Genomic DNA, 17,443 nt, shown 5'->3' on the forward strand with positions numbered 1-17,443 from the left:
AAACTACATTATGGGTTATTAAAATTATTATTATATATTAACACTTTAATGCTAAAACAAAAAAAGTACAATTCATAATGTAATATAAAACTCACATGTGCCACCTGTGAGCATGATAGCAGAAATACTGCTGTGACTTTTGGTACTTTTGAAGATTTTAAAGCAGGCCTATTTTATTATGCTGTGGCAGTGCTTCTTTCACTTAAGTAAAGGGTTTGAACATTTCTTCTTCCACGGCTGGTTATTGAAGCAGTCGTTACACGTTCTGCAGCGTTCTGTGACTGTGCACTGTTTAACCTGCCAGAGAGCGAGCGGGTGTGACGGCTCCAATAGGTTACTGATATCTGGGAGAAACACAGACAGTGCTGCAGCTGAATAGCTTATTATTATTTTACTCTGTTTACCCGAACTTGGTTTGTCGCCTGGCAACCGAATAAGAAATTTAATCTCAACCTTGTGAGATAATGTAGGCTATTATTCTTAATGGAAGAAGATGAAATCCAGGATTCATTTCAACATCACTAAATGGTTATCCAGTCAGTGAAACATTATAAGCTCCTGTACGTCCTTTTATAGATTCTGGAAGTTGCCATACATTGATTTTCAATATCAATATCAATATCTGCTCTCTGATGGTAAATAAAAAAAGAAAAAAGCAAAGAAACTTCAGACTAAGATAAAATAAAGATGTTGCAGCACATCAAGTTATAACCTAGGCACAGTTACAGTTTATTCCACTTCATTGTTATTGTATGCCGTAAGTGTACAAGATTCTCACGTCACCTCTTAAACAACGTATTGATCTGACGCCTGTTGCCGATCAAAACTGAATCTTTGAATCTGGTTGTGAGGTAAAACAGACTCCCGCTGCCTGGTGCCACTGACTCAGTGTTTAGACGTTACCATTTATAATCCACAAGCCGACGTGGCTTAAAGCACTGCTTTGAAAGTCTAGAAACAAACAAAGCTATGCTGTTATGTTACTAACGTCTCTTCTGTTTGTTTCAGCTCTGGAGACCAGTGACAGCCACCTTCTATTTCCCAATAACCCCTAATACTGGGTTTCTCTACCTGATCAACCTCTACTTCCTCTATCACTACTCCACCCGGCTAGAGACAGGTGAGACTGCTGGTCTCTGCAGTGCTACACACACACACACACGTGGTCACAGACGCACACTGAATGCTCTTTTTGTCATGCTGAACCTGTTCCTATTTGTTTTCCAGGGGCGTTCGATGGCAAACCTGCAGACTATATCTTCATGCTGTTCTTCAACTGGATCTGCATTGTTGTATCCTTTGACTGGCATCATAAAACACCAAACCCAAATCTGAAATCGAACTACAATGAGTCACTTCACTTCTTCTTATGTCACAGACTATACTTTTTCACTCCACCATTGATCCCAGCTCTCTGCTGTCTTTTCTGCACCTCACCCTCTGTCTCTCTCTCTCTCTTTCTGGCGCACTGTGCCATGTCAGGGTGGCTCTGTGCCAGTGGCCCAGTGTCAGTCTACCCCTGCAGAGCAGAGAAACCTAATCTAGGTCACATGCAGCACCAGCAGTACAGCCCGGCCCACATCTCGACACTGTGTCGTTTTGTTCAGCGCCGACTGTCAGCTTGTCTGACTTTTCATGTTTGTAAGACAAATTTGAGTGTTTAGTTCTTGTTACCACAGGCAAGTTGTGGGAAAGGGTGAGGAAAAGTGCATTGTAAGAGGTTAGGCGAGACTTGATCTTTGTCAGATGTTTAGCTCAAGGGGTCAAGGCTGCTGCTCTAATGTTAAGACTCCAGCTGTGTGATTGTATTGAGCCACCAGGTTGTTGTCCTTGATTCGAGCTATAGATAACTGCGATGCTGATGAACATGCGGGTGAGAATCATTCTCTCTGTATTTATGCCACTACATGGAATTATGACTAATGTATATAAAACATACTGCTATTTTTTTGTTGTCACTTGAGACCCGAGGAGTGTAGCAGCACCTCTTTCTGGGTGTTATGTATCCGACTATGGTCTTGGTTGTAACCAGTAACCAGTCAGCAATGGTTGCCTGGCAACTGGTCCTGATGTGACTACCAAGTACAACACCACCACAACACCACAACATCTGTCTTGTTTGGTTTGACGTTTGGTTGTTTCTGTCTGTGTTCATCAGCTGATGATGATCCCACTGATCATGTCAGTGCTCTACGTCTGGGCTCAGTTCAACAAAGACACCGTCGTGTCCTTCTGGTTTGGAACACGATTCAAGGTACCTCGACACTTGTTATATCACAAATGATACAAATGTACAGAGGAAACGGTCTTATTAAAGATACAGCGTGTCACATTTCACACTGTTAAAATAGTGTGTTTTTATGGACACATCAAATTATATAATGTGATTGTGAAGCCTTCTCATAAGAGATATTAAAATAATAGTCACATTTATAACCTTAATATTTTCTGTTGCTTTGTTCCAGGCACATTATTTACCATGGGTCATCCTGGCCTTCAACTTCATCATCGGAGGCTCGTAAGTAACTATATATAATAATAGCATAATTAGTTGGATCAGAAATGATTTAATTAAAAACAATTTTAATTAAAGTTTTTAATTGCTGCACTATAAATATAAACTCAGTGTCATTGGGAATAGCCCGGTAAGCAGCCTTATACGGTGTCCACATGCAACAGTACTGTGTAAAGTTATTTCTGTGATGCTTTATCAATCTTCTTCTCTTTGCTGTTGTTGTGCAGGTTTGTAGATGAGCTGACAGGGAACCTGGTGGGTCACCTTTACTTCTTCCTCATGTTCAAATACCCCATGGACCTGGGAGGACGCTCCTTCCTCACCACACCAGAGTTCTTGTAAGTTACTTCTATTCCTTTTTAGTTAAGAGAATTTACTCAGCACCTTCACTGCTGAGCTTACAGTGACATGTGTTCAAACACGTGGAAGAGAAAAACAAAAATTTAAAGTTCCGATTTTTATCCAGTGTCTCCGTAAATGTTCATTAGATCCTGTAAAGATACTTTTGGGTTCAATTTGAACCAGCTGTACTTTGTGCAGTTTTTGCAGCAGTCACCTTTCCAAAGAAGTGATTTGCATTCATTTTTGGTTTCACTTTCAAACAAGCATCTTAGATATTTGAATAAAAATGTATTAATCGCCAGAAGGGAAACTACTTTGGTCACCCTTGCACAGTGATGCATAACAAATCAGAATAACATCCTGTTCCAAGAAATCTACAGATATACCAAGAAGATATTAGAGTTGTAGGAGCTCACAAAGCCACAAAATAAACATGTTTATTTGTGCAACTGTTTTTGTTGTGTCGCTGAACTAGGACAAACCTGGATATGATGTTGTGTAACTCCCCTCTTTCCCTCTCTGAAGAAAAGCCAGCAGAGTTCAGAGTAGCAGTTTATTAGGACTTCAAGAGCTGAGCAACGCCCAAAACAACAAATAAGTTTTCAAAAGAAAAAAAGGACTTAACACTAAACTGCCCCAAGGTTATATTTACAGGTTATATTTACAATTTAAGTATAGAAACAAACACAAAGAAACCGTTCCAGCTCACTAAATATACAGCTGAGAACTTTCCAAACTTTTTAAAAAGGGTTGTCTGCAGTTACTCCACTTACAGACACCCATGAAAACACAAAACTGGCTGCTGACTCATTGTTGGAAATGGAAGTGAAGGGAGGCAAGACTGCTGTCAGCTAGGCTTTAAAAAGACCCGTGTGACTGTTTTTTAAGACTTAATTTGCATTAAATCTGTGAGCACCTGCCTTACTGTTTCACAGATCTCATGATAAAACAACACTACAAAACTTTCCTCTCATAAAATCAATTTGTTGCCTGACCGCCTGTTTGAAAAGCGGTGTTAAATCTGATATCATCTGCTTTACAGATAATATTTTAACACCTCTCACGTCTCTCTCCAGGTATCGGTACTTCCCTAACAGGAGGGGAGGGGTGTCGGGCTTTGGTGTCCCTCCCACCAGGAGACCAGCTGCCCAGGAGCAGCCAGGTGGAGGCGGGGGAGGAGGAGGAGGAGGAAGAGGACGTCACAACTGGGGCCAAGGCTTCCGTCTGGGGGGTGAATGAGCGGAGACGAGAGGAGAGAGAAGATGCAATCCCCCTTCCTCCTCCTCCTCCTCCTCTTCTCATCTCAGCTCCTAATAACAAACGGTCATGCTGTTGATGTTTCACATTAAAATGCTTGATCTCTCACTTTTTTTTTCCTGTTTGAGGAAAAAAACCTTGTCTTAAATTTCATATTCATGTTTAGTTTTAAAGGAGACAACAGGAAGAAATTTGAGGACGCACACATTTTAACCAAGACCGCGTCACACAGCAGGACTCGGCAGACTCTGGCTATAGGCTCAGCTCACACAGTAAAGCCGGCTCTGCCATTACTACTGCTGCAGATGTGTCCAGATAGAAGAAAATATGAATAAACAATTTTTTTTTTTTTTTATGTGATGATTCTTCACTTCTCCCCTTTTCTTTCTTCCTGTCCTCTTCTGTTCACCTCCCTTCCGCCCCCTTCTCTCCACACCCTGCCATCGGACTGTCAAGACAGGAGATGTTGCAGCTGCACACCAGCACGCTGTTGATTTTGATTCTCGTGTTCCCGTCCCCTCTCTCTCTCTCTCTCTCTCCGTCTCTCTGTGATGCCATATCAGATTACATTGTAATTACCAACGCACTGGGAGTGTGCTCTCAGCCATCCCTCGGCAGAACATGGGCAAAGCTATTTCGAGAGCACTGTCTCCAGGTCTGGATTTACATGGGTGTAAAATGTTTTTTTAAGCCTCTGTGGCACAGACTTCGATCTTCCTCTGTCTTAAGGTCTGATCTTAACCAAAATGAGGTGAAGATGTGATTTTGCTCTCTTTTTTTTTTTTTTGTAAATATAACAGTTGTTTATTGAAAGGATGAGTCTCAGTGTGTGATTCATGTTTCCTTAATGCAACGCCACAGCAGCGCTCGGATCAAACCGTTTTATTTGAGTCAGGGGAGCTTGTGTGATTCTGTGGACAATGTCCAATCAGGGCTTCATTATTATTCTCAGCATCAGTGAATCTACCAGTTATTTTTGCGATCAATCATTTGTTCTATAAATATCAGAAACTATTCATTTTAAAACGTTCAACAAAGAGGCTGCGACCTCTTGTCATCCAGATGTTTTTCATGGGTGCTTTAAAAGTGACATTATCAAAGTATGCTGTGATTATTATAATCAACTAATTGTTTTAGTTTTATATACTTTAGAGCTTTATTCTGCTCTTTATTGGCAGTTCATATGTTTTTTTTAAATGCAAATGTGCTCAGGTCCTAAATTTTGGATATACGCCGGCATAAAAGGATGATAACGGTAACCATAGGTTACCAACTCCTGCCAGAAGTCAGGTTCAAAATGGAGTATGAAAGAAACTGCCACAATACTGTGTCTAAGCACCTCTGTTGGCTTTCGCGCAGCCCTTAACAGACATTAAACCAGCGATAATACGCTGCTGGAAGTTGCGTTGTGTAAGCTTAATGTCTCTATCCATGAGACTGCTATCTAATCCAGGATGGTGAAAGTTATAACTCAAACCTTTGTGGATCTCTTGAGGTACTTACCATACAAAAAGATTTCAATACTGTAATTAGACATGTTTTTAGACCTCAGAATTGTATTCATGTCAGAGGCTTGAAGGGGATCTGGTAGGTAGAAGCTCATATTTGTGCCTCAAATGCAATCATTTCTAATCAGCGGACTTACGGCAGCAAAGTTTTTGTTGTACATTCCACTGACAGTTCTTGGGTTAGATGCACAGACTGAAAGGTGTACGTAAACCACAAACACTGTTTTGTGTTGCACTGACATGTTACATTTGACATAATAGTAGGGTCAACGCAGGTGTTTCCAATGATACTAATAAAGGTTACGTTCCATTTAGTGTAGCAGAGACACCACAGCAGCACCCTGACTCTGTTTAACCCGAATGGAACAGAACCTTCATCAGCATCATTGATAACGCCTGTGTTTACCTACTATTTCATGTCAACACAGCTGCTGTGTCTATTCAGTCATGTTAAGGATCTATTCAACTAAATAACTTGAGATTTAATAACTGGAGCTACTCGAGTATTTAATTTAAAATGGGCTCAAACAAACACATCAAATCGTCAAATATACAAAAAAAGCCTTGTGAAGTTCAACCATAATCAGATATAAAGTTTAAATAAAGTTTACAAACCAGTGTACAGTGATAACTGATATTGTGTTTAACTCTTCACTGGGCTCTTCTAACACGTTTTGAACTAAATAACTTTGTACTGGGCCGTGTCCTGAGTCAAATTTCTGATACAATTGACACTAGAAGACGTTCTTACGGTTGGTTGTGTATTTATTGAGTTACAGCAGACTTAAAAGTAGAAAATGAAAATGCGAGCGGTTTTCCATTCTAGCCAACCAAATGTACAGTATTCCAGATACTCGTCTGAATGTGAAACTAAAGCGTCAGCAGCAGCAGCAACAGTCAGCCAGCTTACAGCCATACACCTGCTGTTCAAACTGGAAATGGTTCAGTTCAACTGTTTTTGCTTGCAGCCTGACTCATAAATCATAGATATCCCTTTAAATCATTTCTGGAAAATGAATTGAAGCACATGCAGGCAGTTCATGACAGTTTTGGCTGTTGTGAAATTGTAAAATGCTTTTTACCATTTTCAGAAAAACCAGCAATGGTTTGACCATTAATCTCTAAGGCTGAGACTCATGAACCACTGGGTGTTCTGAACCGACTGTACAGAAGTTAACTAAACTCAATCAAGCTTTGAATAGAAGGACCTTCCTAAAGCCAGAAAGCCTAGCAGAGATGTGTTCACAGATCACAGCTGAGCAGAATGGATAGCTGACATGGCTCAAAGAAAATAAAACAAAAAATAAACGGAGCTTTAGTTATTTTGTCATGCGTGAAACACTTTAAACAAAATGTTCTTGGCAAGTTCAGTCAAGAATTTTTCAAGTTTTTCAAACAATTAAGTGAAATGCTGAAGTCATCACCGGTCTGTACTGTACCCAGTTCTGAGGCAGACAGCGGATGTCAGATAAGAAAGCTGAAAAGGCAGCATGGTGCAATCACACAGACACTCCACTCCTCTATGTGATTAATCATTTCTATATCAGGAAAAAAAAAAAAGGAACATTCGGTGCTGTTTAAGCCTCTTAAATATGCCTCGGGTACTGATGCAAGAACCAGCTTATTAAAAAAAAAGAAAAGAAAAAGATACTGGAAGGTTGGGACGTACATTCGCATCTATCCATCCATTTCACCCTAACACCTTTTTTCTTTGTCTTTGTGTCTGGGGCCTCTCAGCAGCGAGGCTGTAGTTCATATTGCCCAGAACAGTGTCGCTCCCTCTGACTGCCCCTCTAGCACGTTTGAGTGATTTCCACCTTCGCCAGCGTAATTCTATGAGGGCGAGTCAAGGTGACGCTGCGGTAGAAAAAGTTGCCGTTTCCTAAGTTTGAAGTTTAAACAGATGAAGTGGCCAAGCATGTAGATATCTATCACTACCACGGGGATATATGCAAGTGCCATCAAAGACTTCTCGTAAAGAGTAGTGCGCAGGTATGATTTTCAAAAAAATAGGACTGATTTTCAGCAAATAACAGACTATTATACACTTTGATCTTAAAACAACGACAACAACAACAGAAACATTCCAGGTTTTGGGGCACCAATTAGACTTTTTTTTAAAAATGTAACAAAACTTGCCCTCCCAGTAAAACTGTACAAACTTTCTTTTGTAATACAGAAAAATATTTACAAGGGTGCTTCTTTTTTTTTAAAAAAAGAAAAAAAAAAAGTGTAGTAGTAAGAACAATGCATCAAGTCCAGCTTTGGCACTCCTCTTAATGTCAGCATCTGCACCACACATCAGTGCTTTAACTGTGGAACGCCAACAGTCCCTGGCGTGCCTTGTAATGACATCACAGGCAGACGGTTACGTCACTGGTTCCACGTTTGGTCGTCTTGAGTCGTCGTCTGATGGTCAGTGACTCAGCAGTCAGTGATTTACTCGACCTGGAAGAGAAGTGGACAGAAATTAAGATGCTGGCCAAGTTCTGCCTTCAAAATAAAAGCATTTCTTTGTTTTAGCAACACTATTCAACACTGTGTGTATCTGTGTGTGTGTGTGTGTGTGTGTGTGTGTGTGTGTGTGTGTGTGTGTGTGTGTGTGTNTGTGTGTGTGTGTGTGTGTGGACACATCATCAATGCTAATGATGGCGTGGTCCAAATATCATCCTGCCACCCCACTATGCCATCGTTTTGAAGGACCAATCAGAGGTAATTACACCCTGATAACTTCCTGGGTAGATGGCGGCTGCAGCTGTGGCTTCTTAAAGGAACAGTTCACCATTTATTTCTCTCTTCTTTCTATTTGATCTCCCAACATCTATCCATCTATTCTTTATTCTAGAGCATATCCCAGCATGCACTGAAACACCACCGCCTATACAACAGGGGCCGTGTCCTACTTGTTTTGTTATGATCAACTCTTTTGTGGTTGGTATTGGTACACACTTTATATACATATTGTCATGTTTCACAGTGGGTCAAATGACTGTGTGATTAAGGTTGTCAAAAGTGGCAGTGCTTTCATACTTTGGATGCCACGTATTTAAAACAATGTGATCATTAATGATACATTCAATAGTACTGAAAGCACCAAAGCTATATAAAAAATTTTAAAAAACATACAAAGAGACATTCGCTGGTATTATGTTAGAACGTGTGGACACGAGGGACAGTTTACAAGCATTGATCTGGTAAAGCACCAATGAACACACCCGGTGACGGTTGATTGACAGATGATTTTAACTCAACTATACCCCCTTGCCAAAAAAGCTCTGATAAACCGACTGTATGCTACATGCCCAGCACCAGACCAGCTAGCCAACATGGTAAAGCCACTTTCAAGCTAAAGATCCAGATGTGTTTCTCCAGCCAGACATTGATCAAGAGGCCAAAAACACAAAGCATCTGTGTGAACTTTCAGTTCCTTAGCACTTCCCATTCAAATGTTATTATTGTTATTTCACCAGCTAAACTTACCATCAACCAGTGACCCTTCCGGGTTGCTCCAAGGTCAGAACGTCAGTGTCTGTTGCCAGCCTCTGTCTTTCCACTCCTTGTTCACTCTCCTCCCCCACTGCCACAGTGACCTTCACCCACCTGGCAAAGAAAACAGACACAACATTTAAACGCAGACTCCTTCTAGGAAATAGAAAAAAAAGTGGATTCAGCATTCACAACTTGTGAATCTAAACGTAATACCGGCAGTGAGCTGATCTTTTTTGTGTTTCTAACACAAATCTCACATCTGAAAATAAATAAAACATCAAAAGATCTGTTTCCAATCTCTCCACCCACCTCCCTTTGTCGTCTGTGCTAGAGCTGGTCTGGTCCGGTTTGGTCCGGCTCAGGTCCGTCACACTGTGAGCTAATCTGTCAGTCAACCACTGGACTTTGTCTTTGTCAGACAGCTTGGAGTGCTCTGTTACAGCTGCTGTGTTCTCACCAGCCTCCTCCACTGCATCAGCGGTTGTAGAATTCATTTGCACAACAACAGAGAAAACACAAAGTCAAACAAGGGTATGAAACACTTTACGCAACTTTAAACAAAACTCGGTGTTCTCCTCCAAACCCACCTTTCACAGCCTTGACTTCCAAGGAAACACTCTGTTTTTTCTCAGAGCTCTGGCCATTCTGTTTCTGGTCTGCTTTCTCTGCAAGGTTCTGGAAACTTTCCATCCAGTCAAGAGTTTCACCGTTCTTCAGTGCTGAGCGGTGGTCCTTAAACCAGCGGACGATGTCTGTGCGTCCCAGGTTTGTTTGGGACTCAAGCTGGCTGTACTCATCTGGAGATGGCCACTGAGTCCGACAGAACATCTGTCAAGACAGATTATGATTATAACAGAGATTTCATTCACACAACAAAAAACAAAACACTTTATTGGGCCGAGTAAGAAACTTACGAAGCGTAGCTCTAGGGACAACAATGTGAGTTTATCACTTTTGGTCCAATATCTTATGACATATACAAACTACTACTACAAAACTGTTTGTCATAACATCTGGTACAAATATCTTTGTCTCCTGAGGATGAATTGTAATTTATTGTAACTTTATTGATCTTGAGGTTTGGATTATTATCAAATAAGTGTGTAATGACATTCCCATGAGTCTTTGCCAATTTGCTAACATGCCAAGTGGTAGACGCTGTAGATTAGACTTATTCTACTGCTTTATTTTTCTTACCTAGATAGATTTTTATTGATGGAAAGTGTGTGATTAAAACAGTTATAAAGAGTTAGCGTTTTTATTTTCATGTTTTGCTCTAATGTGTCATTTCTTGCCAAAAACAGTCAAACTTAGACTCGGCTCACAGGAGAGTATCTGACATTTTTAATAATCCAGTTGACAATTAGGTTTGAAATCCCACACATTACTACTTTAATGCCCTATGTGAGTTTGGGTGATAGGATAAATACACTGGCTATTGTTGTTAAGATCAGATTAATATGTAGTTTATCTAGCAGATTTGAAAAAATCTTCCATCCGTAGCTGAAACATGTGGGCCCTCATTAGCTGACAGCCTGTGCGTGTGAAATGTGTTACAGAGCATAAAAGGAGAGGCAGAAGCTCCATTTCTAGGCTTTATGATCGAATGCGACACCGCTGTTTTCAAGACAAAAACACTCCTCCAGCTCCTTCTCTTTCGTTTGTCAGATCTGACCTTGTAGTCTCCTGCTGTCTGATCGCACTCCTAATATTAAAGTATCAGCAAATCTCATCATTTGGTGTCGATCTCACAGCTTTTCCTTCGAGTGTCGGTACAGTACCTTCTCAAGATGAATTAATTTCACACAACACCTCACTTCAGATTGTATTAAACGCTGATCTCATCAACTAATCTCTTTAAAGTCACATCTCATTAACGTCTTGATACCTGCAGCAGCAATTAAAGCCGTATTCATCTTTATAGCTCGCATTAAAGTTCTAATTTGTGCCGTATTTGAATATGTTATCATCTAATCAGCGTCTGTGTTGACATGTTTTCATCAGCTCTTCTCACCTCTCTGAGCAGGGTCAGGGAGCGGCTCGTGATTGGGGCCGGGCTCGTGGAGGCTGACAGGATGGGAGGATGGGGAGAAGAGGACGAGGATGAAGTGAGGATGGGAGGTGACGCCGAGGAGGAGAGGGTCGGTGGATGGGGGGAGGAGGCTGCGAGCACGGGTGGGGAGGATGAGGAGGAGGAAGAAGAGAGGACAGGCGGATGGGGGGAGGAGCGTAGAGATTTGCCGTCCTGCTCCCGATGATGTGACGCCCCGTTCTGCAGCGCCCCCGGCCGCTCTACTCTGTCCTCCGTGTTCTTTGAAGCCATGGTGAGTAAAGCCTTCTCCATGTTGTCCCTCAGCCCTCTGCGCTCTGAAAACCAGCAGTCCACCTCTGTCTTGGATAGTCTGGTCTCCTGGGCCAGCTGGTCTGCAGCAGGACAGAGTTCAGTGGATTAGATAAGCTGTGTTACCTTGAAGTGGAAGACTCTTTTTTGGAAACCTGGGAATTCAGTCTCTCCAGGGGACATAAAAATTGGCTCATTAAAAACATTTTTGCTATTCCTGTCATGCAGGCACACACCAGAGACGGACCTGCAGCTCCTTTGGGGTGAAAGAAAATTAAGTCATGCTGTGAACTAGTATAAATAGAAGAAAATACTACTGGACTTTTTTTTGTAAGTAATTTTAACATCCACTGATAATTTGACCAGCTGATTCCCAACATATCCTTCAAAGTTTTTAATAAGCAGTTTAAAACTGTAATATTTTTCTGGTAGAACCTTCACAACATAAACGGATCGTGAAAATAGATTGTGCTTCGTTAGCTTCCAACCTGCAGGTGTGCTGTCTTGTGTTTCTATAGGCAAATATAATGTTTCTCGAATCAAGTGTCTGAATTTAGGACTCAGCAACTATGTGACTGAAAAGTTTTAAGAATCAAAAGGTGTAAGTCATCCAAACTAATCAGAAAAAAAACTTTCTCCATCGCAGAGAAGAAGAATTAGAGAGGGGGTTGGTAGAAGTCTTTACCTATGTCTGCCTCTGTTGGAGAACTGCTTCTCTGGAAACTCTCTTCCAGCGCCTTAAGCTGCTCTGATGACTTCCCCTTCACCCTCTCGAGCAGGGGAAACTGGCTGGGGACCGCCTTCTTTACAGCACCATCTTTGGGTGCTGGGGTCACCTCTGCTTTCACCAACACTGGAGGTGGAGGAACGCCTTCGAGAGACACACATACACAGGTAATTGATATTACTAAAAGGACACGGCACAAACAATGTTTAAAAATCAGAAATGACACATTGCTGACTATGATTAAGCACAATTTGCATACTCAGTATGCTTTTTTTTTTTATGTTTAGCAATTAAGGGCCACCTCTGAGAGCCAAAATGAGCTTGTTTAAACTCTACAGAAAGATGCATGATTAATCACAGTCAGGGTTTTTTATTGTTTTATCTTTGCTGCACCGATCACGCCACATACCTTTGAGATTAAGGAGCCTCTGTTCACTAAACCACTTCTTTATCTCTCCTCTGGACAGCCCGGTGGTCTCTATCAGCCTGTAGATCTGCCACATGACAAGACGCGACGTTAAATTAAACACTAAGTGTGGGTGTTTATCGCTGACGGTTTATAAAAAAAAAAGCATTTAGACAGTAACAGCAGCTGCAAACATCTCAACCCTAAACATCCTTATGGGACAAAGAAATGTCATTTCACTCACTTATTCTTACCTCATCTTCCTCAGGGAAAGGACACTGTGTGTAGCTGGACCTCAGTACTGATAGCTGCTCGGCTGTTTTATTGGGGTCGACTGTGAAACTCAGCACTTTAGACGACACCAGCTTGGACGTGGCCATGGGCGCCGAGATAGTTTGAATAATGGAGGGTCGTTTACTCTCTGTGGCGATCACAGCGGAGGCCAGGGGTCGTTTGAGCGACTGTGCCACCTGTGGTAAACATGGTGGAACATTTGACTACATTCAGATCAAATGTATGTAAATCAAGCATGGTGCGTATACATCTTTTTTTTTTAAGTATATACATTGATAGGAGAGGGATTCAAACAAACAACCTTCATGTCACCCCCCTTTCTCTGCGCTTGCCAATGCTGTGGCCCACAGCTGGACATACATCTCTGATCCAACATTTCTGCCCAGATGTTTTGTACCTGGTTGGCCACGGTGAGTGCCAGCGGTGCACACGTGACAGTGGAGCCGTTAGCTACAGGAGTCAGTACCAGGCTGGTCTGTCCCAGGAGCTGACAGGGGAGGGACTGCAGGACAGAAGCTCCCGTCTGCAGTGGTTTGGAGGCTGCAGTGGGGGCAGACAGGTTGGTGGATGATTGGGGGTTAAGCTGAGGAGTTACCACGGTGAAGGTCTGAGGCACGGAGGAGATTGTACCGTTGAACATTTTCTTCCTGGCCTCTTCCACCTGTCGTAAAAAAAAAAAAAGGACGTCATTCTAAAACTCTAATATCTCGTCCGTGTGTGCCGCTGCCACGTTTTGGATGAAATTACACGATTATTATCTGCAGCAATTAGAGCACCAAAAGTATTTTATGCCTCTTTTCTGAACATCTTGACTATTTTTCAATTATACCACAAAATCAAAAGGCTGAAATTCACATGTTTCAAAATGGAGAATGCGGTTTAATTTTTTAAAATCAACTTAATTGTGTAACTGATTAACTTAAATGGAAAGATGTGTGGATGTGGACATGGGTGACCTGATTAGTGATTATTACAATAGATAATTAGTGTACTTGTGCTGTGAGCTATAATTTGCTTTAGAGGGATATGACATGAACCAACTTAACGTACAGCCCAGGCTTATTGTTCTCATTATTTAGAGTCTGAATGCAGGTTATTTAAGAGCATTTTAAACATTTCAAAAATGTCCTACAAACACAGTTTCTATCTCCATTATTATCTTTAGTCTGACTGATTGATTGAGTGCCCAAAATGTTTTTATCACTACAGTTCCCACCTCCTCAGGAGACCAGCTGATGCCCTGTTTGAGCCTCTGTGTGGTGAACCAGACTTTGATTTGCTCCTCTGGATGTTTTGAGGCCGCGGTCAGCCAGGAGAGCTCGGCCTGCGTCGGGTAGGGGAACTTATTGAAGGAAGAGATCAGTGTCAGGTTGTCATCCAGTGATGGGTTGTATTTGGTTGTGTTGAGCGGCACTGCGATCTTCGGCACCTAAAAAAGCAGCAAGCAGCAAGCGGAGGCGACTCAGTGACTTTTCAGATCTTGAAGCAGAAAATTTAACATGTTGGATATTAAAACCAGAAAACCAAATGGTAAGGCATAATTTTTTACGAGTTTGTTATTTCCCAATACTGTCCTCAGAGGACCCTGAAAAGAACGACATTTGGCAGCAATTATGGAGAATTTTAGAATTTCCTTAAAAAACTCCAATTAAAACCAAAGTAAATAAAGTTCATAATAACTTATTGGTAACTTTATTCTCCATAAGTTCATTTGTATGCCTGCTTGTAGACACACTTTACATTTCTGCATGTTTAGCTGAGCTGCTGTGCACTGACTCACAGGCTCTCCAACTTAAACTTAATTGGAATTAATTAACTGAAGTACACCAAGTGAACGCCACCCCCTTCTCCCTTATAATTAGTATAAAATTACACAGGAAAATTATTAGGAAGTTACAGATCCATGAAATAAAACCCAACCAGCACAACGTTAAAATGTTCATTTGTCAAACTGCCAATGTTTTAAAGTAAAGTTATTTAAGATCACTTTGACATTTTGGTCATTGTTGTGTTCTCAAATCAGAGCTTAGCTTAGCTTAGCATAAAGAGTGGAAATTGTGGCATTTTGGAAAAGTGTCTACTCATTAAGCAAACATGATATAATGTGTCACTTAGTGACCTTTAGAGGTGCTAGTCGGGATATTTTGTTATAGAGCCAGACTAGCTACAGTCTACTGACTTATATTTAGCACATGTACACACATCAGGGTGGTGTTCATTTTATCATCTAACTCTTGAGTGTATTTTACAAAATGACAAACTGATTCCTCCACTGTGTGTCTAACCTGTGTGTAGTTTAGAGGCCGCTGTAGGGAAGGCATGATGTGAGAAAGGCTGTCTGCTTTGAGTAGAGTCGACTCAGGGATGATGACCGTCCCGTTCACATTGAGCGCTGTGATTGGTTTCTTGGCCAGATCTGGGGTCAGCTTACCCAAATGAGACTCAGTCCGTTTATTATCCGACGACATGATTTTTGGTTTACCGATCTTGACTGTGGTGGGTTTGCTGAGTGGCAGAGTGCTTAGTTCGTCCCCTTTGCCAGAAACGGCGCTGGAAGTGTTGTAAATGACTGCGCTGTTACTGCACCCCTCTATCGTCTGTTCCAAGATTGTCTGATTGTTCATTTTGATGCGCTTGAATTTAAAGTTGCTCTCCCCGGGGTGACACCTCTCGTTGTGTTCCGTCAGGGTGTCAAACTTCTTTGTGTTGAAGTTGCAGACGGCACACAGGTACAGGGGGTTGAGGATGACGTTGGGGTGGTTGGCGTCGACGTGTTCTTTGAAAGTGTTGAGGTTCTGTGTGGAGAAGGGGCAGTATTTACACTCGTAGCCCCCCTGCTGCCTGCGCTGAGGCTTGGAAAGGTCCGGGGGCTCAGTAGCTGGTTTGTCTGGAGCTGTGGGATGGTCCAATTCCACAGAAGGCTCCGTCTCTGCTGAGAGAACTGTTTCCATAGGTCCCTCCTCAGTGTGGTTCTCTGTTGTCTGACAGAGAAAGAAAGCAGGATCAGTACAAATGCACTTAAATACACATAAATACAAGAAACACATTAGGATAAATGACAAAAGTGCGGTGTAATACACAAAACCATTTAAGTTAACACACTGCAAACTGTTTTTATGACTCTACAATAAAAAATGTATCATCTTCATTTCTATCAAAGCTACAAAATAAGCTATAGAATCATTCAAATGACATGTGTACCTCCATGTCATGTGACTCCTCTTCCTCATCATCCAGCTCCACCATGGTCTGGTCTGGCCTGATCATACAGGGAGTGGAGGCCTTCCGTCGACTGGACATGATGACGGTAGACTGTGGGTTCGTGTGGGTGGACAGCTGCCCTCACTTGGTGCCTGTGCTTGGCCAGTGGTGATGTGAAAATGAGGCTGAGGTGCCCAGGATGCAGGACTACTGTCACAGAGTGATGGGTGGATAGACAGTCTGCAGTACTGAAGACTATCCAGGAGGATAGCTTGTTCTAGGACCCAGATTCAGGTCCTGGGCTCTCTCTTATATCAGGAGAGGCAGTGAGCAGAGGACAGTCTCTGGAATAGGAATGAGCAGACAAGGAGTCTGGAGAGCAGTCTTCCCCTGGGGTAAGATTAGTGGCTGGAAACAGAGGAGGGCAGTGGAAGGTGAAGGTCTGGTAGAGATGGGACTGTTGTAGTGTGGTGTAAGCTGGGCTCGCTGACAGTGTCAGCTCCAGTGCTGGCCAACCTCCTGGAACTGCATGACAGGATGTAACCTGAATGGAAAATAAGAGAAGAGCCAGAGTACGAAAACTGATTATTATAAACATTATATTTTATTTTGGTCTACTATGTTTTGAACACCCTTATTTTACCACTTCTGCTTTTTATGACTTCAGTGCTCTTAAATCACAGATCTCACCTAGATTGTCACAGAAATAAAGAAAGGGCAAATATTTTATATCATTTATGAAATGTCTGTATAAAACAGAAAAAAATCAATATAAAAACTTCGATCCTTAATCAATTCCTCCACATAAATCCACTTTATGTGGGATAATAAACATGAATGAAACATGGATATGGAATAACCATGGATAACCTTCTCAAGGGCACCAAACAGGCTGGTTTGACTGTGTGAAAAAAAAGCAACACGATGGGTTGTTTAGGCTCAGCAGTGGTCCATGTGGATCTGCAGCGAGCCGCCACCCGAAAGAGGTAAAGTCAGTCAGCCAGAGGGCTGAAATGACTCAAAATGAAAAGGGGTCAAAGGAAGCTGACAAATAAACAGCGCAGCAGAGCAGATGGTCCACAGGTGGTCGACTACCAGACGAGCGCAGCACTGAAAAAGAAAAGAAAATGTTTTGTGGCCAACACCCTTCAGAAGAATTAGAAACTAATTTTTTTGGGTGAAGGAGCAAAATCTCGAGAGACTACAGGTCTGAAAAAGCATTGCCCGGCTAAATGAGCATTTGTTGTTGCCTGCTGATGGAGAAAAGGAAGAGTGTGTGGAGTCAAAGATAGGACTTCGGCGACTATTTTACGACATATTTAATGTGTTTTTGAAAGAAATCTCAAAATTGCCTTTACACGGA

At 41.9% G+C, this 17,443-nt stretch overlaps 2 protein-coding genes across 4 annotated transcripts in view; one reads left to right on the forward strand and one right to left on the reverse strand.

Annotated features, from left to right (window-relative positions):
* The window catches only part of derl1 (derlin 1), a 5,948-nt gene extending 1,049 nt beyond the window's left edge, over nucleotides 1–4,899 (forward strand). Inside the window, exons 2-8 of the mRNA XM_010742305.3 lie at nucleotides 1,009–1,120; nucleotides 1,228–1,292; nucleotides 1,847–1,873; nucleotides 2,159–2,254; nucleotides 2,466–2,518; nucleotides 2,743–2,853; nucleotides 3,934–4,899. Coding sequence (XP_010740607.3) covers nucleotides 1,009–1,120; nucleotides 1,228–1,292; nucleotides 1,847–1,873; nucleotides 2,159–2,254; nucleotides 2,466–2,518; nucleotides 2,743–2,853; nucleotides 3,934–4,096 — 627 coding nt within the window. The 3' untranslated portion in view covers nucleotides 4,097–4,899. The remainder of the gene's footprint in view (nucleotides 1–1,008; nucleotides 1,121–1,227; nucleotides 1,293–1,846; nucleotides 1,874–2,158; nucleotides 2,255–2,465; nucleotides 2,519–2,742; nucleotides 2,854–3,933) is intronic.
* zhx2a (zinc fingers and homeoboxes 2a) overlaps nucleotides 4,454–17,443 on the reverse strand; it is a 26,084-nt gene continuing 13,094 nt past the window's right edge. The window contains exons 2-13 of one of the 3 annotated variants that reach the window (XM_010742303.3): nucleotides 16,081–16,624; nucleotides 15,165–15,860; nucleotides 14,096–14,308; nucleotides 13,277–13,540; nucleotides 12,840–13,055; nucleotides 12,589–12,673; nucleotides 12,138–12,323; nucleotides 11,126–11,535; nucleotides 9,699–9,939; nucleotides 9,421–9,580; nucleotides 9,103–9,222; nucleotides 4,454–8,070 (exon numbers count right to left, since the gene is read on the reverse strand). In XM_010742303.3, coding sequence (XP_010740605.2) covers nucleotides 9,105–9,222; nucleotides 9,421–9,580; nucleotides 9,699–9,939; nucleotides 11,126–11,535; nucleotides 12,138–12,323; nucleotides 12,589–12,673; nucleotides 12,840–13,055; nucleotides 13,277–13,540; nucleotides 14,096–14,308; nucleotides 15,165–15,860; nucleotides 16,081–16,179 — 2,688 coding nt within the window. In that variant the 5' untranslated portion in view covers nucleotides 16,180–16,624 and the 3' untranslated portion in view covers nucleotides 4,454–8,070; nucleotides 9,103–9,104. Of the gene's footprint in view, nucleotides 8,071–9,102; nucleotides 9,223–9,420; nucleotides 9,581–9,698; nucleotides 9,940–11,125; nucleotides 11,536–12,137; nucleotides 12,324–12,588; nucleotides 12,674–12,839; nucleotides 13,056–13,180; nucleotides 13,541–14,095; nucleotides 14,309–15,164; nucleotides 15,861–16,080; nucleotides 16,625–17,443 lie in introns of all 3 variants that reach the window. The other 2 variants (XM_019256831.2, XM_019256830.2) reach the window with 2 other exon arrangements.

This window comes from Larimichthys crocea, chromosome XIII (genome assembly GCF_000972845.2).
Source record: "Larimichthys crocea isolate SSNF chromosome XIII, L_crocea_2.0, whole genome shotgun sequence".
NCBI lineage: Eukaryota > Metazoa > Chordata > Actinopteri > Sciaenidae > Larimichthys > Larimichthys crocea.